Source organism: Tiliqua scincoides, chromosome 2 (genome assembly GCF_035046505.1).
Source record: "Tiliqua scincoides isolate rTilSci1 chromosome 2, rTilSci1.hap2, whole genome shotgun sequence".
In the NCBI taxonomy this organism is placed as follows: domain Eukaryota; kingdom Metazoa; phylum Chordata; class Lepidosauria; order Squamata; family Scincidae; genus Tiliqua; species Tiliqua scincoides.
Genome location: NC_089822.1, coordinates 56,355,483 through 56,371,202, shown reverse-complemented (window position 1 = coordinate 56,371,202; position 15,720 = coordinate 56,355,483). Strand labels below are relative to the sequence as shown.

The 15,720-nt window shown below is 42.0% G+C and overlaps 1 protein-coding gene across 2 annotated transcripts in view; it reads left to right on the top strand.

The window, feature by feature from the left end:
- Nucleotides 1-15,720, top strand: part of MARCHF3 (membrane associated ring-CH-type finger 3) — a 141,132-nt gene that overhangs the window by 90,132 nt on the left and 35,280 nt on the right. For both annotated transcript variants that reach the window (XM_066616721.1, XM_066616722.1), the window contains 2 exons: nt 7,297-7,540; nt 12,852-13,056. In XM_066616721.1, the coding sequence (XP_066472818.1) occupies nt 7,353-7,540; nt 12,852-13,056 (393 nt within the window). In that variant the 5' untranslated portion in view covers nt 7,297-7,352. The remainder of the gene's footprint in view (nt 1-7,296; nt 7,541-12,851; nt 13,057-15,720) is intronic.

Here is a 15,720-nt window from a genome sequence, read left to right as displayed (position 1 = left end):
GAGAACTTGTTAACAGGAACACTAAAGGCTAGCAGAAACTGTGGAGAAAGAATAGAAAGAAAAGAGTAAGCATGTGCTTTGCCAGACTTGTCAAGAGAAAAAGGGAGCTTGAATGGTAAAGGATGTCTTCCTTCCATAGACTTAAGGTCTTCAAAAGACTCTTGTCCAGGTGATCCCCATCAGGCATTAACAGTGCAATACTCTGCATGTCTACTCAGAGGTAAGCCCCACCAAGTTCAGTGGATTTATTCCCACATAAGTTTGTATAAGATTGCAGCTTGAATGAGTGGTGATTGGGAAGAGGCCAGTTCCCTGTCTTCCTTGGGCAGGTTTGAGAGGCACCTGTCTTATTGTTTCAGTGTCAGGCTAACAGCACAATCCTGTGCCTCTTTACTCCAAAGGAAATCCTAGAGTGTTCAGTGAGATTTACTCCTTAGTAAATGTGTTTAGGATTGCAGTCCTAGCCCTTTCGGTTCCCAAGGCTTTTCACTGATGTGCTCCTACTGCATAGGTTTTTTGTTGTGAGATATTTTGCCAATTTAGTCTGTTGCTTGAGACTTTTTGTGCAGTGCTAGTTTTAATACATTTTTACTGCTTCAAATGGCTTTACTTCAGTGTTATTTTCAATATTTAGTGAGAAAAGTAACTCCTAAAAATATTTTAAAATTCATAATATAGCTCATTGTGGCATCTCTGATACTGTTCATTGCCTATTTCCCTCAAGGGTTACCGCTATGTGAAAGTTTACAGCTCTCACCATTTTACTTGTTACTCAGGCATAAACAGAGCAGTGTGTATCCACAATCCCATTGCACACGCTCGGAAATTGACATGAGGTGCAGACTTCAGCCTTTTTAAAAGGTGTTTAACCTTTAAGGTGGTTAAAATAGGCTTGAAACTGAGTGGGCAGGTGTCTAGTGAAATTTTACAGGTAAAAAAGAGAGGCTGAGCCCCTAAATATGGCTAGCAACAGTAGAAGAAATCATTTGGGCAGCACAACCCACTGTAACTCCACACATGGTGATAAAGAGACACCGGCATGGCCTCCAGAGGCCTCCTTGGGGTAAGGGAACTTTTGTTCCCTTGCCCCCAGGTTAAGCCCTTGAGGGCTTGGTGAGTCAACTCAGACCTGCACCAGTTTGATAGCTGGTGCGAATCCAAGTTAATCCATGAAGGTGGATCAATTCTGGGAAGGGTGTAAGGATTTGGCATGCGCCACCACTGCTGCCAAACCTTCCCCCCCCCCGCTTGATTCACCCTCCTTCCCATCCCTTTACTGCCCCCCTGTTCGGCCCACCCCGACCCCTTCCCTATTCCACTACTTGTGCAGGATTACCTGCTCTGGTGTGTCTCTGGCCATACACTGGTGCGGGGGAGGCTGCTCCCACCATAAAACAGTCTCTGTGATGCTGGCACCCGGCCCAATTAGGACTGGGCCAAAAATACTTAAAATGTAAGTAAATTTGCATAATTTAGACAAGTTTCATAATTCAGATGAATTATTCTGCAAACTGGGTTAGATTATTTTGGCACAGCAGCCCCACGCAACGTGGATTTCGCAACCCACATAAATATCTGCAGGGGGTTCTGGAATAGATACCAAGGGCCACTGTCATTCTTGTTCCTTTCCACAAATGTGTCTCATAGCCTTGAAAATGATCTGCTAGCCTGTTTGTGGTGAGGAGATACTTCCATGTGTGTCGTTCATATGAAAAGTCAATTAGAGAATGCAGCAATACGATGCAGATAAGGGTTACATCAGGGAACAAAATTTATTTTTGTCTTCGTATTCGATATTAGCTTTGCCTCAGTCAGGTGGTAGCTCTCGGAACACTCAGCCTCGATAGTTACCTCAAGAGTTCAGTATACGCTGTTCTTACTGACAGTATTTTCAGAAGTATATTTCATGGTGTCTTTTATGAGATGACAGTGTTGGGAGGGAGATTGCAAACAAACTTAACAGTTAGAATTGGATGAATTGCATTATGGGTTTCTGCTGTGGCTAAAGTTTTGGTTTTTTTTAAAACGCGTGTTCATGAAGCTCGTGTTTTATTTCATACATCTCATTTGGTCGACAGGTGACGGAAAGAAATCCGATCAAGCTGCTCTTGCTGCAGCAGCTGGTGCTGGGATTGGACCCAGAGTTCCAATTTATGTCAGCTATGAATTGGCACTGTAGCTTTGGCCAGGTGGCTATCGCTTAGTTTCTTTTCAGTAGAACTCAATTCCCTATTTGTAAAATGGAGGGAGCTATCATTTCTGTTCCTCATGTGGGAACTGAGAGCTGAAATAATGGAAATGCTACATCATTGAAGTTTAGTGGTTACCTACTCTCATTTTAAGAGAAATGCTACCAAGCTGATTTCGTTTTTTCAGTGTTGCATGCTAGATTGCCCATGTACCACTGTAACTAATTTTTTCTGAGCCAGTAACATATGACACTATAGTGAAGAGTTGGGTGCACTTTAATATCTTACACTTAGTTGACTCATCGGATGGTTCAGAAAATGCTCTTCCAGTCCTCAGCTGACTGATGGATGCCTTTGTAAAGGCTTGGATGGTCACTTTATGCAGAATGATAATCTTGCTGCTGTACATAATGAGGTCAGCAAGCAGTGAGCAAGGAAATGTATAATTCTGTAGCATGGGTCTGTAAGCACAGCACTGTCTAGGCTATTTAAGTTTAATGAGGCAGCCACTGTGCTGCTGCATACTCTCATTGAACAGTCTCAGCATGTATTTCAAAACTAAAATGTAGCTCATAATCCATGTCCCTACACGCCCTCCTTTGAGAGTCTATGGCTCCTGTTCTTATAAGTCTGCATTCTTCTGCATCTCTTTGTGTGCTAATGGTATTGGAATTAGTCATTTGCTCCATTTTCATTGTAAATGAGGATCAGGATGCTATTCCATTTCTTTCCTTGCTCTCTGAACATTAGAACTACTGCAAAGTAGTGCAGAGGCAGCATGTGTGTTCCCCAGGGAATATATGCTCTGCAAAGTAGTTTAAACAATCCCTACAATGAGAGGTGCATTCCCATGATTACATTCCTACTTTTGAATATCTTCCTGTGCAGAGAAACACTGGAAGGTGACTGACTGACGGCACAATCCTATCCTATACAGAGGCTTGCGCTGTATCCAGTGCAGGATAGGAGCCGTAAGTGGTTCAGCCAGAGGCAAGGGGAAACATTTCCCCTTATCTCTTGGTAAGGACTGCTAGCCCCTATGGGTCTCCTTGGACTTGCACTACCTCTTGAGGTTACGCAAGTCTGAGGAGAGCGGAGCAACTTGAAGCCGCTCCGTTCTTCCTGGGAACGGGGGTTGGGATCCAGCATAACTGCCGGATTCCAGCCCTGCCTCCTGCTCCCCGCCTGCCCACCCCAGGGCCACCCACCACCCGCCCTTCCCTGTCCAGGAACGCCTCCCTCTCACCTCCTCCCCACCTCCCCCACCTACCTTTGCTCCTTGTGTCGGCCCAATTGAGCCGACACAAGGCGCTTGGAGGAAGCCAGCGCGGAGGCTTGCGCCAGCCTCCACAGGCTGGCGCTTCTCTTGGCAATCGCCTAGCTTCCTCCTGAGGAGGTGCAAATGTGCCTTACGTTTAAGGGACTAATACTGGCCCAAGTCAAGGGCTGGATTGCACCCTGTGTCAGATCATTGGCCCCATCTATCTCTGTACTGTTGACACTGACTGGCAGTGGCTACACACGTTTTCAGACAGGAATCGTTTTTCTGCATTACATTGCAGTGCTAAGGATTGGACCTGGGACCTTCTGCATTCAAAGCATGTGCTCTACCACTGAGCTGTGGCCCTTTTGTGCAAATGCCAGCACTATGGGTCCACATTATAGGACTGATGTGACAACCTGCATGGCCCAAATGAATTTCTTGCCTTAGATAGTAGTTGTTTGAGCTTCAGCAAGTACAATTATGTGATTATGCAGACTAATCAGTTTACACAATAACAGACCAGTTAATGGCTCTTCTGTCTCAAGGTTTCTTTAGTGCTGTTGCTGTTGGACCAACAAAATTATAGTGTTTGCTTTTCAGAGAATCAACCCAGTTCTAACAAACTTTCCAGTGCCAATGCCGCTGTGTCAATAGAGCGTGTGCTACATCCTATGACGGGGGGTGGGGCAGTCACAGATACCTCCTCAAGGTAGCATAACATTTGTTAATATGTGTACAAAATATGTGCCATTCCAGCAGTTTCTACCTCTGATATCTCGGTCAATGTAACAAAGCTGAGAAGTGCACAAACCCAGAGCAGAATTGCACTGTGCAATCAGTCACATTGTGTCGCACATTTTCTTATCGCACTTCACTTGAAGAGAGTGGACAAAGACACAAGGCTCTTTTCTACAGCAGTCATTCCTAACCACCACCTCCAGATGAGGGATTTATTCCAGAACTGACTCTTTGTTCACTAAATATTTCATGGGGCATCAACATATCATTGTTATCCTGTGTTTTCCCTGTGCAGCATCTGTTTCTTTGGGGAGTTTTGTTTCATCCAACTATTTTTGCAAAGAATGGAAGACCAACAAAATCTAATCATGTATATATGCTTTACTGTGCAGTGCTATGCATGAGTTCAATATTGAGTTCAATAGAACTTACTCCCAGGTGTGCGGGTCTAGGATTGCAGTCTTACTCTTTTTTCTTCTTGAACAGGTGTGAGTTGGATATGTGTAGTGATGCTTGGAGAGGTTGAGCCCTTTCACCATGCCTCTTCCCTGCCTAGGTACACCTTCACTATTGCAATACCTCAACACACAGTAAATTTGCTTTTTATCACTTTTTAATTTGTACTAATGCACCTACACTATTTTTTAATTAACTTATTTCACTAAATGAAATCATGCAAATAAAAAAAAATTGAAGAAAATGGTAAGCCACCATTAGTCAAGGGAGGAGAAAAGTACTTCAGAATCCAATTAACAGTGCAATCCAATGCATGTCTACTCAGAAGTAAGCCCCATTGAATTCAATGACTTACACATAGGTAAATGTGTATCTGCTTGCAATCTAAAGCATCCACTTTTGATGGTGTTGGGAAAAGGAAGAGGAGGATATTTTAAATTAAGCAGCAGCTGCTTCTTGCAGAGGAAAAGGGGTGAAATCAACACTTCATCTTACTTTCAACCATGCCACGTTCCTTTCCCCTTTGATTTTAGGGATGTCTGTAGCCAGATACACATTTCTATGTGGATTACTTACCTGGATTCATTTTTCCAGACCAGCAAACACGGATTATACCAACTTCAAATGGAACTTGTGGATTACTGTGCCCAGTTAGATGGTAACTGATTGTAACTGGGTACACAGATGTAGGAGTTTCAGCTGAATGTGTGAACAGCCCTCTTCTGGTTTTTCCAACTTGTAAATTGGGGTTTAAACTTGAGGATTTGTGGAATGTACTCAGTATGAGTTTGTTTTTTTTTAAATTTGTGTGTGTTTTGGCTACAACATTATTAGGAGAAGGAGGAAGTCTATTTAGGAAATTATTGATAAAAGTGAACATAAAGGTGGCATACAGGTGGGGGGGGGACAAACACTGCTTGGCCTTTATGTTTCTCCCTCTGTATGGATGGAACATAATAGTATGTGCATTACAAAAGAGAGATCATCAGTCACTATTTTTGATTCAACAGGAACTGGAGAAACAACTACTGGATAGCACAAAGAGTCCCCTCCCCTTATCTAGAAGCACCCAATGAATGGTTTAGCCCTTAGCATTGTGAAGGCATTGCATTACTTTTGAATGGACTCAAGGAATCAGCCCTATTGGGACTGATTCCCTGACTTTTCAAAGTCCTTTCTTGTCCTCTACATATTGAAGATAATCAGTATGGTGCACAGGAGAGGGTAGGCAAAACTATCCCCCAAATATCTCAAGCACTCATTAAGGGAGGCATGAACTTAGGAATGGGGCTGGAGAATAGTAGACCCTCCCAACATTTAATATAGTCCCTACAGAATTTATAGTCTCATTCAGCTTTCCTTCCCACTGCTTGGATGTCTGTTCTACTAGATGTTGCACTGTTGCCTCTGAATGAGTCACGAGACTTTATTACAAGATGGGTAAAATTTGAATGGCAATAGTGACAGGAAGTGACAGGAAGACAGCATGCAAATCTGTGGTATAAGATGAATATTCTCTAGATAAGCCCTTTGATGGCATTTTTCTATGAATGATTTACGAAAGCTGGTTCAGACAATTCTCTCTTGACACCCAGGAGAATTAATGCTTAGAGATGTATCATTCTCATTAGTAGCCTGGCTTAGGGACAGAATAAGACATATATTTCCTAGTAAATTAGCTCACATGTTCTAACATCATATATTTCTGCTGACTGTATTCATGTAGAAATTATGCAGCTATTGTTGACTTTTGCCTACTACTAGGGGTGGGGGTGTCTTTTCAAACGCAATGACTACTGTGCAGTGGAACACATTTCTTTTAAATACAGCATTCAAGAACATAAGCTATGATTTCTCTTTTTAAGGCTCACCTTGCAGTATATATTATCATTACTGTGTGCGGGTTATCATTAAGGGGGCTGGTGTCCAAAAAAAAAAAAGCTCTGTCATTAAATGCTGTTTTTGATGTTGCGCTCTGTGCTTGGTGATGTAATGCACTTAGCAATAATGGATTATTTTCTCAGAGGGATTTCAAGTTCATTGTCTACTTTCTCTTGAAAGGCATAACTTTGTTGGTTTGTGGCAAGAAGCTGTCACAGAATAGAGCAGAAACTGGATGTCCTTTGCGCTGTGCAACTAGCAGTGTGGGGAGGGGAGGGAGAGAGAGAAAAGGTTTGAGACTTTCCCTGTATCACCAAGACTTTAGAGTCTCTAGAGCAAAATGAAGCCCTCCCAAATTTTTTTTTAAAAAACATACGCTTCATAAAGGTTTAGTGTCCCAACTCCACATAATATTTAACGCTCTCCATCCCCTTCCAGAAAGCACGAGGTTTAAAATTGAGGAGGGGGCAGCCTCTCATTTCAGAGAATCAATAAGACAGTGTTGCACATTGAGGTGCCTACTGCATTGTTGTTAACGATTCCTGCTTTTTCTCTTTGTGTTACGATGTGTAACAAGAAATGGTACGATTCAAGTCCTGTTGAATTTTCATATCTAAGATATTAGTGGCTTATTGCATATCTATGTCTATAGAGAGAGTGTGTGTGTGCTTTTGTTTGGTGTTTCTTTTTTTTCTCTCTCTCTCTCCTGGCATTCACTCCTGGCAGTCCTGCCTTTTTAATAAATTGTTTTCTAATCTTTTTTCCTAGATGGAAATCCTGTATGAATGTGGAAGCCATTAGCAGAGTAATTGCTGTCTGTTACCATGACAACCAGCCGCTGCAGTCACCTGCCTGAAGTCTTACCAGACTGCACCAGCTCGGCTGCTCCTGTGGTAAAGACTGTGGAGGACTGTAGCAGCCTTGTGAATGGACAGCCGCAGTATGTCATGCAAGTTTCAGCCAAGGACGGGCAGCTGCTGTCAACGGTAGTACGGACTCTTGCCACGCAGAGGTACGGTCGTCAACAAGCTGAACAAATGATCTAATTGCTCATTAAATTGTGTTGGGAAAGAAAGTGAAGGGAAGGTAATTACAGGATTTGAGCCTCCGTAGTCATATTTTGACTTTATTTTTTTTTAAAGCTGTGTATGTTTCAGTGACAACTAGATTAGATGCTACCATTCTGCACCTTAAGTTTTCTGTATTCAGAGTTGTACTCGCCGAACCATATGCCTGGCTTGTTCACTTAAGGAGTCACTCGTCTGACTTTATAATTAAATTTTCATGCTTGTTATAACTTTATAATTATTACTTATAATTAAGCTCGTTCAGCACTGTAGCTTCATGCGAGACAAGGGAGGCAGAACTGTTGGGTAATGCAGGTGGCAAAGTGAATCAGATGCAATAAATCTCTCTAAATCTAAAGAAAACTTCAGGAGTGACATTCTGCTGACTTGTGCATGTTGCCACTTGCTTCCCAAAGACAGCAGTTGTTCAAAAGCGGCTTTGTGTGGTTGAGGGGCTTCATCTCAAATATCCTCTGTTATACTCTGTGTAGAGGATATTGTGGACTGTTCTTCACGTGTTCATGGGCTGGCACCTGTACAACCAGACAGCTTCCAACTATTCTGAAGCATGAGCACTGCATGGACATAGCCTGCATTTTTTCATGTGCGTTTGCATTCAAGGAATGGATGGATGTGGGGTTGTCACTGTGAGATTTTTCACTGCTGCAGATAGCAGCTGTTCACGGTGCAGCTAACCAGTGGGGTTTTTTAAGTTCATTCCATAATTTCTAATGCCTCAGCAGCTTTATTAACAAAATGGCATTAAGAAGGCTGAAATGTTAGCAATCGGTCAATGGATTATCACAACACATAATGTTAGAGAAATGTTATTTTTCCAACCAGTAAAAAAGAAAACCCTACACATTTTTTTGAAAGTATATTTTATTTATAGACAGGTATGTTAAAAGAAAACCTCCTCAGTACCTTTCTGCAAAGTTATGATGCCATCCTGAAAAGCTACACTTGAACTGCATTTTTTAAATCCACAGTTTTGTTTTATGCTCAGAAGATGGTTATAACAGAAGATTTTCTTATGTGTTTGTCCTGTTCCTCCAAGCTGGTCAGAGCAGCATCTATGGGTTTCATTGTGTTCTTATCCCTGTGAGGTGTTCAATTGAGAGGCAATGCCTTGCTGAAAGTACCTCTCTCCTGAGGGCACCATGTCTGAGAGAGTATCTGAATCTCCCAAATCCAACACTTCATCCTCTACACTGGCTCCAAGTAGGAAATATGTAAAATAGCACAGGCTCAAGGTGCTGAATTACAGTTGCTGCTAATTTTAGTTTATTAATAATCCTGACTTACAGCAGTCAGATCTGTATATAACCTACAGATGTGTTTAAAAAAGAAATTAAGTGTCCATGTTGTATTAAAGTATGGAATATGCTCTCTCACCATTGTCAAGAGTTGAATGGGATCTGTTGCGTTTTTTAAATGAAGGTCTGCTAGGAGAGTGTGGAAAGACAGGACAAAATAAGCCAGTTCTCACTTGCAACATATTTATGCAAATATGCTGCAAGTGAAACATAAACGTAAATACAATGACAGGAATATGAAAATATTTACATGTATGCAAATTAAAAATAAGATCTTTTAACTTTGAGTTTGGATGTCAAATCTAATAATTAACAAGACCAACAGAAAAATTCCAATCTCCTTATCTTTTTTCCTTAAAGCATTCTAAAAAAAATAGTTGAGACAAAACCAAGCAGGTATCAGTCTGAAGGAGGATTGGGGAAGGCCAGCATTGCCCAATGCCATAGAATGCTGCTGCCAATTAGGAGATATAGTAATAGACTGGATGAACCATGGCTCCAGTACAGTGGTTCTCAAGCTGTGGTCCAGTGGTTCAGGACCCAATATTTGGTGGGATGCAAAACCGACAGGGTAGATTAGGCTATATGCATCAAGGGTTAAATAAACTGCTACTTGGGGGGAGGGGGCAGTGCTGCCTAGTCACCATTACAGCCACACCCCTTGGCAATTATCAATCAGGCAGCAGCCACTAGGGCCCCCCCGAAAGGTTTGGGAACCACAGATGTAATGCAATATAAGGTCCATTCTTTTGTTCTTGTGTTGTGTGACTACTCAAGACCATCCTTTTCAGACCATCAGACTACTCAAGTCCATCCTCTTTAGTCTGTGGATGTTTGAAAATTTTTTTCTAGATTTGTATTTGTTTGTAAAGGTTACATCAACTTAAACTGCAGGAAGAACAGCCAAACATTCAAGAATATTGAAGAATCAAGGTCGTAGTAGTGGCTGCTGGTGGTCTCCCACTTTATGAACCTCTAAGGTCCACTAATTTTCTTCCTTAAGAGGAGAGGATACTAGTTTCTTGAAAAGCAAACGACCCTTCTTCCTCTCTGGCCACCAGACACAAGCAAGAGCCTGCACATCTGGGCCTAGCAGAGCTCAGCCCAGCAGAAGTAAACAGAAACTGGAAGCACAGATTTAAACCATTTGATGAACTTAGAATGGAGGAAAAGATTGAAGTTGGTGGCACACAGAAGATGAAATGTGATAAATATAGCAGTCGAAAGGAAACTGTGGATCAGAATTGGATGGAGAGAGTCTGACACCCACAACAATTCTCTAAAGAACTATATTTGTGTTCTCAACTCAAAAGAAACTCACTGTAGACAATGAGTTCTTGTTTTCAACTAGATCTTGGGACTATTTATTTATATGTATAGGGCAGGGGTGCTCAATAGGTGGATCGCGATCTACCGGTAGATCGCGAGGCAAAATGAGTAGATCGCAGAGTGCCGACCCCCCCCTTCAGGTGCCTCTGGGAGGAAACGCCGGGAGTAAGGCCCATTGTACTCAATGGGGCTTACTCCCAGGTAAGTGTGGCTAGGATTGCAGCCTCACAGCCTAATCCTAGGCATGTCTACTCAGGAGTAAGTTCTGTTATACTCAGTAGGTCTCAAGGTACACCAACATACATTGTACACATAAATGTTATATGTTATGATGGCGCAAACATTGTAAAAAAAACTCTGGTAGATCTCCGGGCCTTGCTGGGTTTCAAAGTAGCTCTCGAGCCAAAAAAGTGTGAACACCCCTGGTATAGGGTATATAACCCATTTTTCAATTCTGTTCATCCTCAAGGTGGGGCACAGTTAACATTTACAATTCAGATACTATCATAAAAAATACTGAAAGGTATAAACAGGTTGCTCAGTTTCAGTGGATCTCAAATCTAACTGAGACTTTAGCCCAGTGCCTGTCTTTTACCCTTAGAAATGGCTTCCCATGAGGACAACTCTTGTATTGAAATGGGAGTGACATGGGCTGAGATGTTCATTGGTTCTTCCTCCTACTTGGACTGTCCTTGCCACACCATGGTGGTGATAGAGGAACAGGAGGCTATATGTCCCCAAATCCCTCCAGTTTCCATGTCTTTTTTAACTGCTATGCACTGGGGAGGACCTGACTGGGCCTGGTGTTTGTCCCCAACCTCAGAAGTGGCTGTGCTGCTACAACATACATTATAAAAAGCGCATAATACCATTTTTAAAACATCCCGACTGGTCAATAGATAATAATATTGGAGAGAGAAGCTGAATACCATTTAAGGAGCACTGGTGAAGCCCTCTTTGGGAATACAGGGTACAATCTGAGGTATGTTTGTCCAAGAAAAATGAATTCAAATTGCACTAAACACAAAGTACAGCAATTGGAACGATCGCAGAAATGTAAAACAGGTTGAAAAGGCTTGGCCTGTTTAACCTAGCAGAAAGGAAGCTGAGGAAGCATATAATTGCACGCTATAAATACACTAGAGAGAGGAGAATGATTTAGGTTGAAAATTCTGTGGGTATAAAAACTAATGGCTATAAATGGTCCATTAAAAATTTAGCTTGGGGATCAGAAGATGGTTTCCAAGGAGCGGAGGTGAGAAATTCTGGAACTACCTCCATAGGATAGTCCTAGAAGCAAAGAAGCCCACTGATCTCAACGCAGAGTAGAATATACTTATGAAGACTTTTCTTTATCAGCATTTCTGTTGGGCCCTATTGTGGTTCACATCCCCAGATCTTGGCTAGCCTTTTCCCCATCTTGCTGAAAGACATTTGCATTATGATACTACAGGGGGGAGTGGGGTGGCCTGGTCGTACAGTATATTGTTTATAGCTAGTGGGTGGTATCTAAGAAGACCCAATGCATTCAGTATCTCCACAACCACTCTGTACACATGAAGGAGACCTTTAGCAGCCTGATCTGCTGAATGTACCAAATTAACTTGGGAAAACCAAAGTTTAGTGGTCAAAGAGGCAATCCAGAGGCAATAACAGGAAGAAATTGGGAGCAGGTCACTGATGGAGAGGGAGAATAGATTGTAAGAAGTGCAGAAAGTCCTGGGCGACAAGCAGTGATTATGCATGCAAAAGATTCAAGAAGAAAAGCAAGGTGTCAGAACCAATGAAATTACCAGGCCTTTACTCTCCCATTATCATAGAAGTGCCGGAGTTGGCATCACCCTGCCCATTGTCTCCCTTGATGAGAATCTATGCAAAATTTGGGCACCACTGCATCAGAGGTTCCTGATGGATCACATCTGCAGTCATAGCAGTGCAGTGAAGTCAGCAGCAGGCAAGGTTCCCATCTTCATCAGCACTTGATAGTGATGGCCAAATTGCACAGTATGTAGAACCTCAAAGATTGTTGCTGTTGCTCATGGGCATTAAAGAGTGAAACTGGGTGGGAAGGGGGGTGGACTGGAGGGTAGGGTGGCATGGGAGGGTGTGGATCCGGTAGCGATGACACATACTGCATCCTATACACTCAGAGGGCAGCCTCCACACTCCCTTTTTCTCCTCATATTTGTGCCAATGAAATCCCTGGTGCAGGTGAAAGGAGACCCGTTGCATAGTGGGAGGCTTATGGAGCTGCAAGGGGTTTTAAATCCCCTTTCCCCACTGAAGCCTACCAATCTGCTGCCCCCTCTACCCGGATACAGCATATCTGTTTTTGGCATGGCTGTAACAGTGGCGGGGGGGAGGGGGAAGGATAGTGCTAGCAGTTTCCCATCTGCAATATGGGAGTACTAACAATAATTGGTAATACTTATCTGTGCACACTCAAAAGATACTCAAGTGTTAAGTCTTATTGCGATACGTGTAATATTTTATGTGATATGTAATATCCCATGATTTATGTGCTAGGGGTTTTGGTTTGGACCTGATGAGCTTCAGTTTTCCTCTGTCCCGTGACAGACCATTCTAACAACCTCTCCCTCTTATCTTGCAGCCCTTTCAATGACAGACCAATGTGCAGGATTTGCCACGAAGGCAGCAGTCAAGAAGACTTGCTTTCTCCCTGTGAATGTACAGGAACCCTGGGGACTATTCATCGCAGTTGCCTGGAGCACTGGCTGTCGTCTTCGAATACCACTTACTGTGAACTCTGCCACTTCAGGTTTGCAGTAGAGCGCAAACCGAGGCCGTTGGTTGAGGTCAGTAAATGGGGCATGTCCTCAAAAGCTTAGTTTTAATGATGTATGTTTTTACACCAGGATCACAACAGCTTTGCAGCTTCGATGAAGCAAAAGAAAAGCTATGAATTTGGGGTGTTTAGAAGCAGGGGACAGAAGGGCAGCAAGAGGGCAGAAGTAATTAAAACCTTCATTTTTCAGCGGTGAAACATGTGAGAGAAAAGAGTGGAACCGATGGATTGGTGTCTCCATAGGGCTGTATACATTTTTCTCTGCCTTCAATGGCAAATATTTAGTGCATAAATTGTTCCCGTTGCTTTGGAGAGATGTCTTAAAACAAAATGTATCTACCAGCAAACACCAGGAAAAGCTTCTTAATGAAAATTCTTAATGAGAATCCTTATAATGATTGATCAGGAAACTTTTTTGTTTCATTTTTTTGGTTTAAATATCTGGCTTGTCAGTTCCACCCCATGGAGAGATTTTTGCGCTGCTATTTGACATGTTTAGTACTTATTTATCTGTTTCTTGTCATACGACCACTAACGTAAGCTGATTGTTTCCTTCCAGTTGCTTACAATTTGAGTATTTTGAGATGCGAATGCCATTATTTAAATTAATTGGCTGTCCTAAAAATAACAATTTGTTATTTGTACTGCTCCAACAGCCCTTTTTTGTTTCTTTTGAAAAGTGATATTGAAGATATTGGAGATTACTTTTTTTAAAATTTGGAAGTGAGCAATGATGGTGAGATGTCAAAAGAAGGCAATTTTTCCATGGGTTATAAAAAGTTGGTTGTGAACACGGCAATGTAAAAATAACAGTCATCCATCACTGTGGTCATCAATGTCCAATTTTACAGAATGCTGCTGTGCTTGTGTAAAGAGACACTGACACTTGCCTCTCTCTGATATTAGACAACAGAAACTCATTTTCATCCAGTTTCCCTCTCTTTCCTCCAATAACAAGCAGTAACAACTAGGCCAAAGGGACATAAATGAACTTTAGATGTAGTACAGCTTTGTTGTTTGTCCTTCATTGCCATTGGTGAACCTTATATTCTGTGTGGGCCCACAGTAGGGGCTGTAATCTATAGCAGACTCTTGTTTAAGATTTACCTTGATTGGCAGGGCTTAATCCTTTGCTCACTTGTTGTTTTAGCAAATGCTCCAGCAAGCAATTGCTGTGAGCTCCAGTCTTCACAAGGGCTGCTCACGTTGATTTCACTGAACTGGGCAACTCTACATGTGCCTCACTTTGTGCATGAGGAGCAGAAGTGTCTCCTCTCTTGAAGTGAATGGACACCCTGCGTGTTCTTGAGGTTCTGGATTGCAGTGAATATAATAGTCAGATATCTTCTAATTGCAACCAGAGTATGAATTGCCCAAGAAATCTTATTTTTAAACATTAGGGAAAGAATATTAAACAGCAGAATCTTAAAATGGCCTTTCTTTTCAGGCTCAATGTACCCTGAACCTACCCAAAAAGAGATAATTGGCCTGACAGTCATTGGATTTGACAAAGAATTTTATGGCACCCTAAAGACTAGCAAATTTATTGTGGCATGAGTTTTCCATTTAAGTGAGAAGGTAGATTTAGATATCAAGGCTGTGGGCATCATAAACATGCCTTATAAATCAAAAGCAAAAATCAAACACTCACTTTTGATTTTCAGTAAATATGACTTTTGCAGGAAAAACTATAAATCTACCAAGATAAATAAAATGGTTATGGAATTATACTGAGCAAATAAATAGATTTTAGAGCCCAGTCTTCTTCAATTTCACTTTTGGAATTGGCTGTTCATAAAAATGTTCTTTGCACAAATGGAATGTGACATTTCTTCAGAATTAATAGTGAGTGGGCAAGTTGAAAGTGAAAGTTAACCCTTCCAAAGTTGAAGAAGCCTTGCTGTTTGATCACTCTATGGTGAAATTAACTTTTTCACTTGGGGGGGGGAGAAAAAAAGCAATGAAGAAGACTTTGTCTTTGTGCTCAGTTGAGGCAAAAATGAGAACTTAGTTGTAAGAAATTTGAGAAACACAGTTCACATTCCTGATTCTTTTAAATTGCTGACTACCCAGTTAGTACTTCCCAGGACATTTTTGTCTAGTGACTTAAGCCTTTCAAAAACAGCCTTCATTTGAACCAGAGGAGTGTTCTAGGTACAGGAGAACACAGTAAAGTTGCAGTAAGACAGGAAGTGAAAGTAAGGCTTAAATAAAAAATGAAATTATAATCATGTATATGAATATTAAACTGCCATTCATAGGGACAAATACAACAGGTAGCACAGAGAGAGGGGCCTTAACTCAATGGTAGAGAACCAAAGCACCTAACTTTGTATGCAAAAGTTCTCAGTTTCAATCCCTGACATTTCCAAATAGGGCCGGGACAGATCCTACTCCAACAATTCCCAAACTTACCTGTCACAGCAGTGCTGCACTGCACTCCCCCGAGATCTCATGAGAATAGCATGAGATCTTGACCAATCCCATCTAGTCAAGAAGATGGCACCTGTTAGAGCTGGGAGAAAGGGGTTGCCAGGAAGGGTTTGTGTGCCGCCCTTTGAGTGTGCATTGGTACCATAGGGCACCACAGCGTCAGAGAACCCAGGACAGCTACTTCCAGGTAGTGTAGGCAATACTGAGCTAGGCAGACCAATGTTCTGGCTCAGGAGGAGGT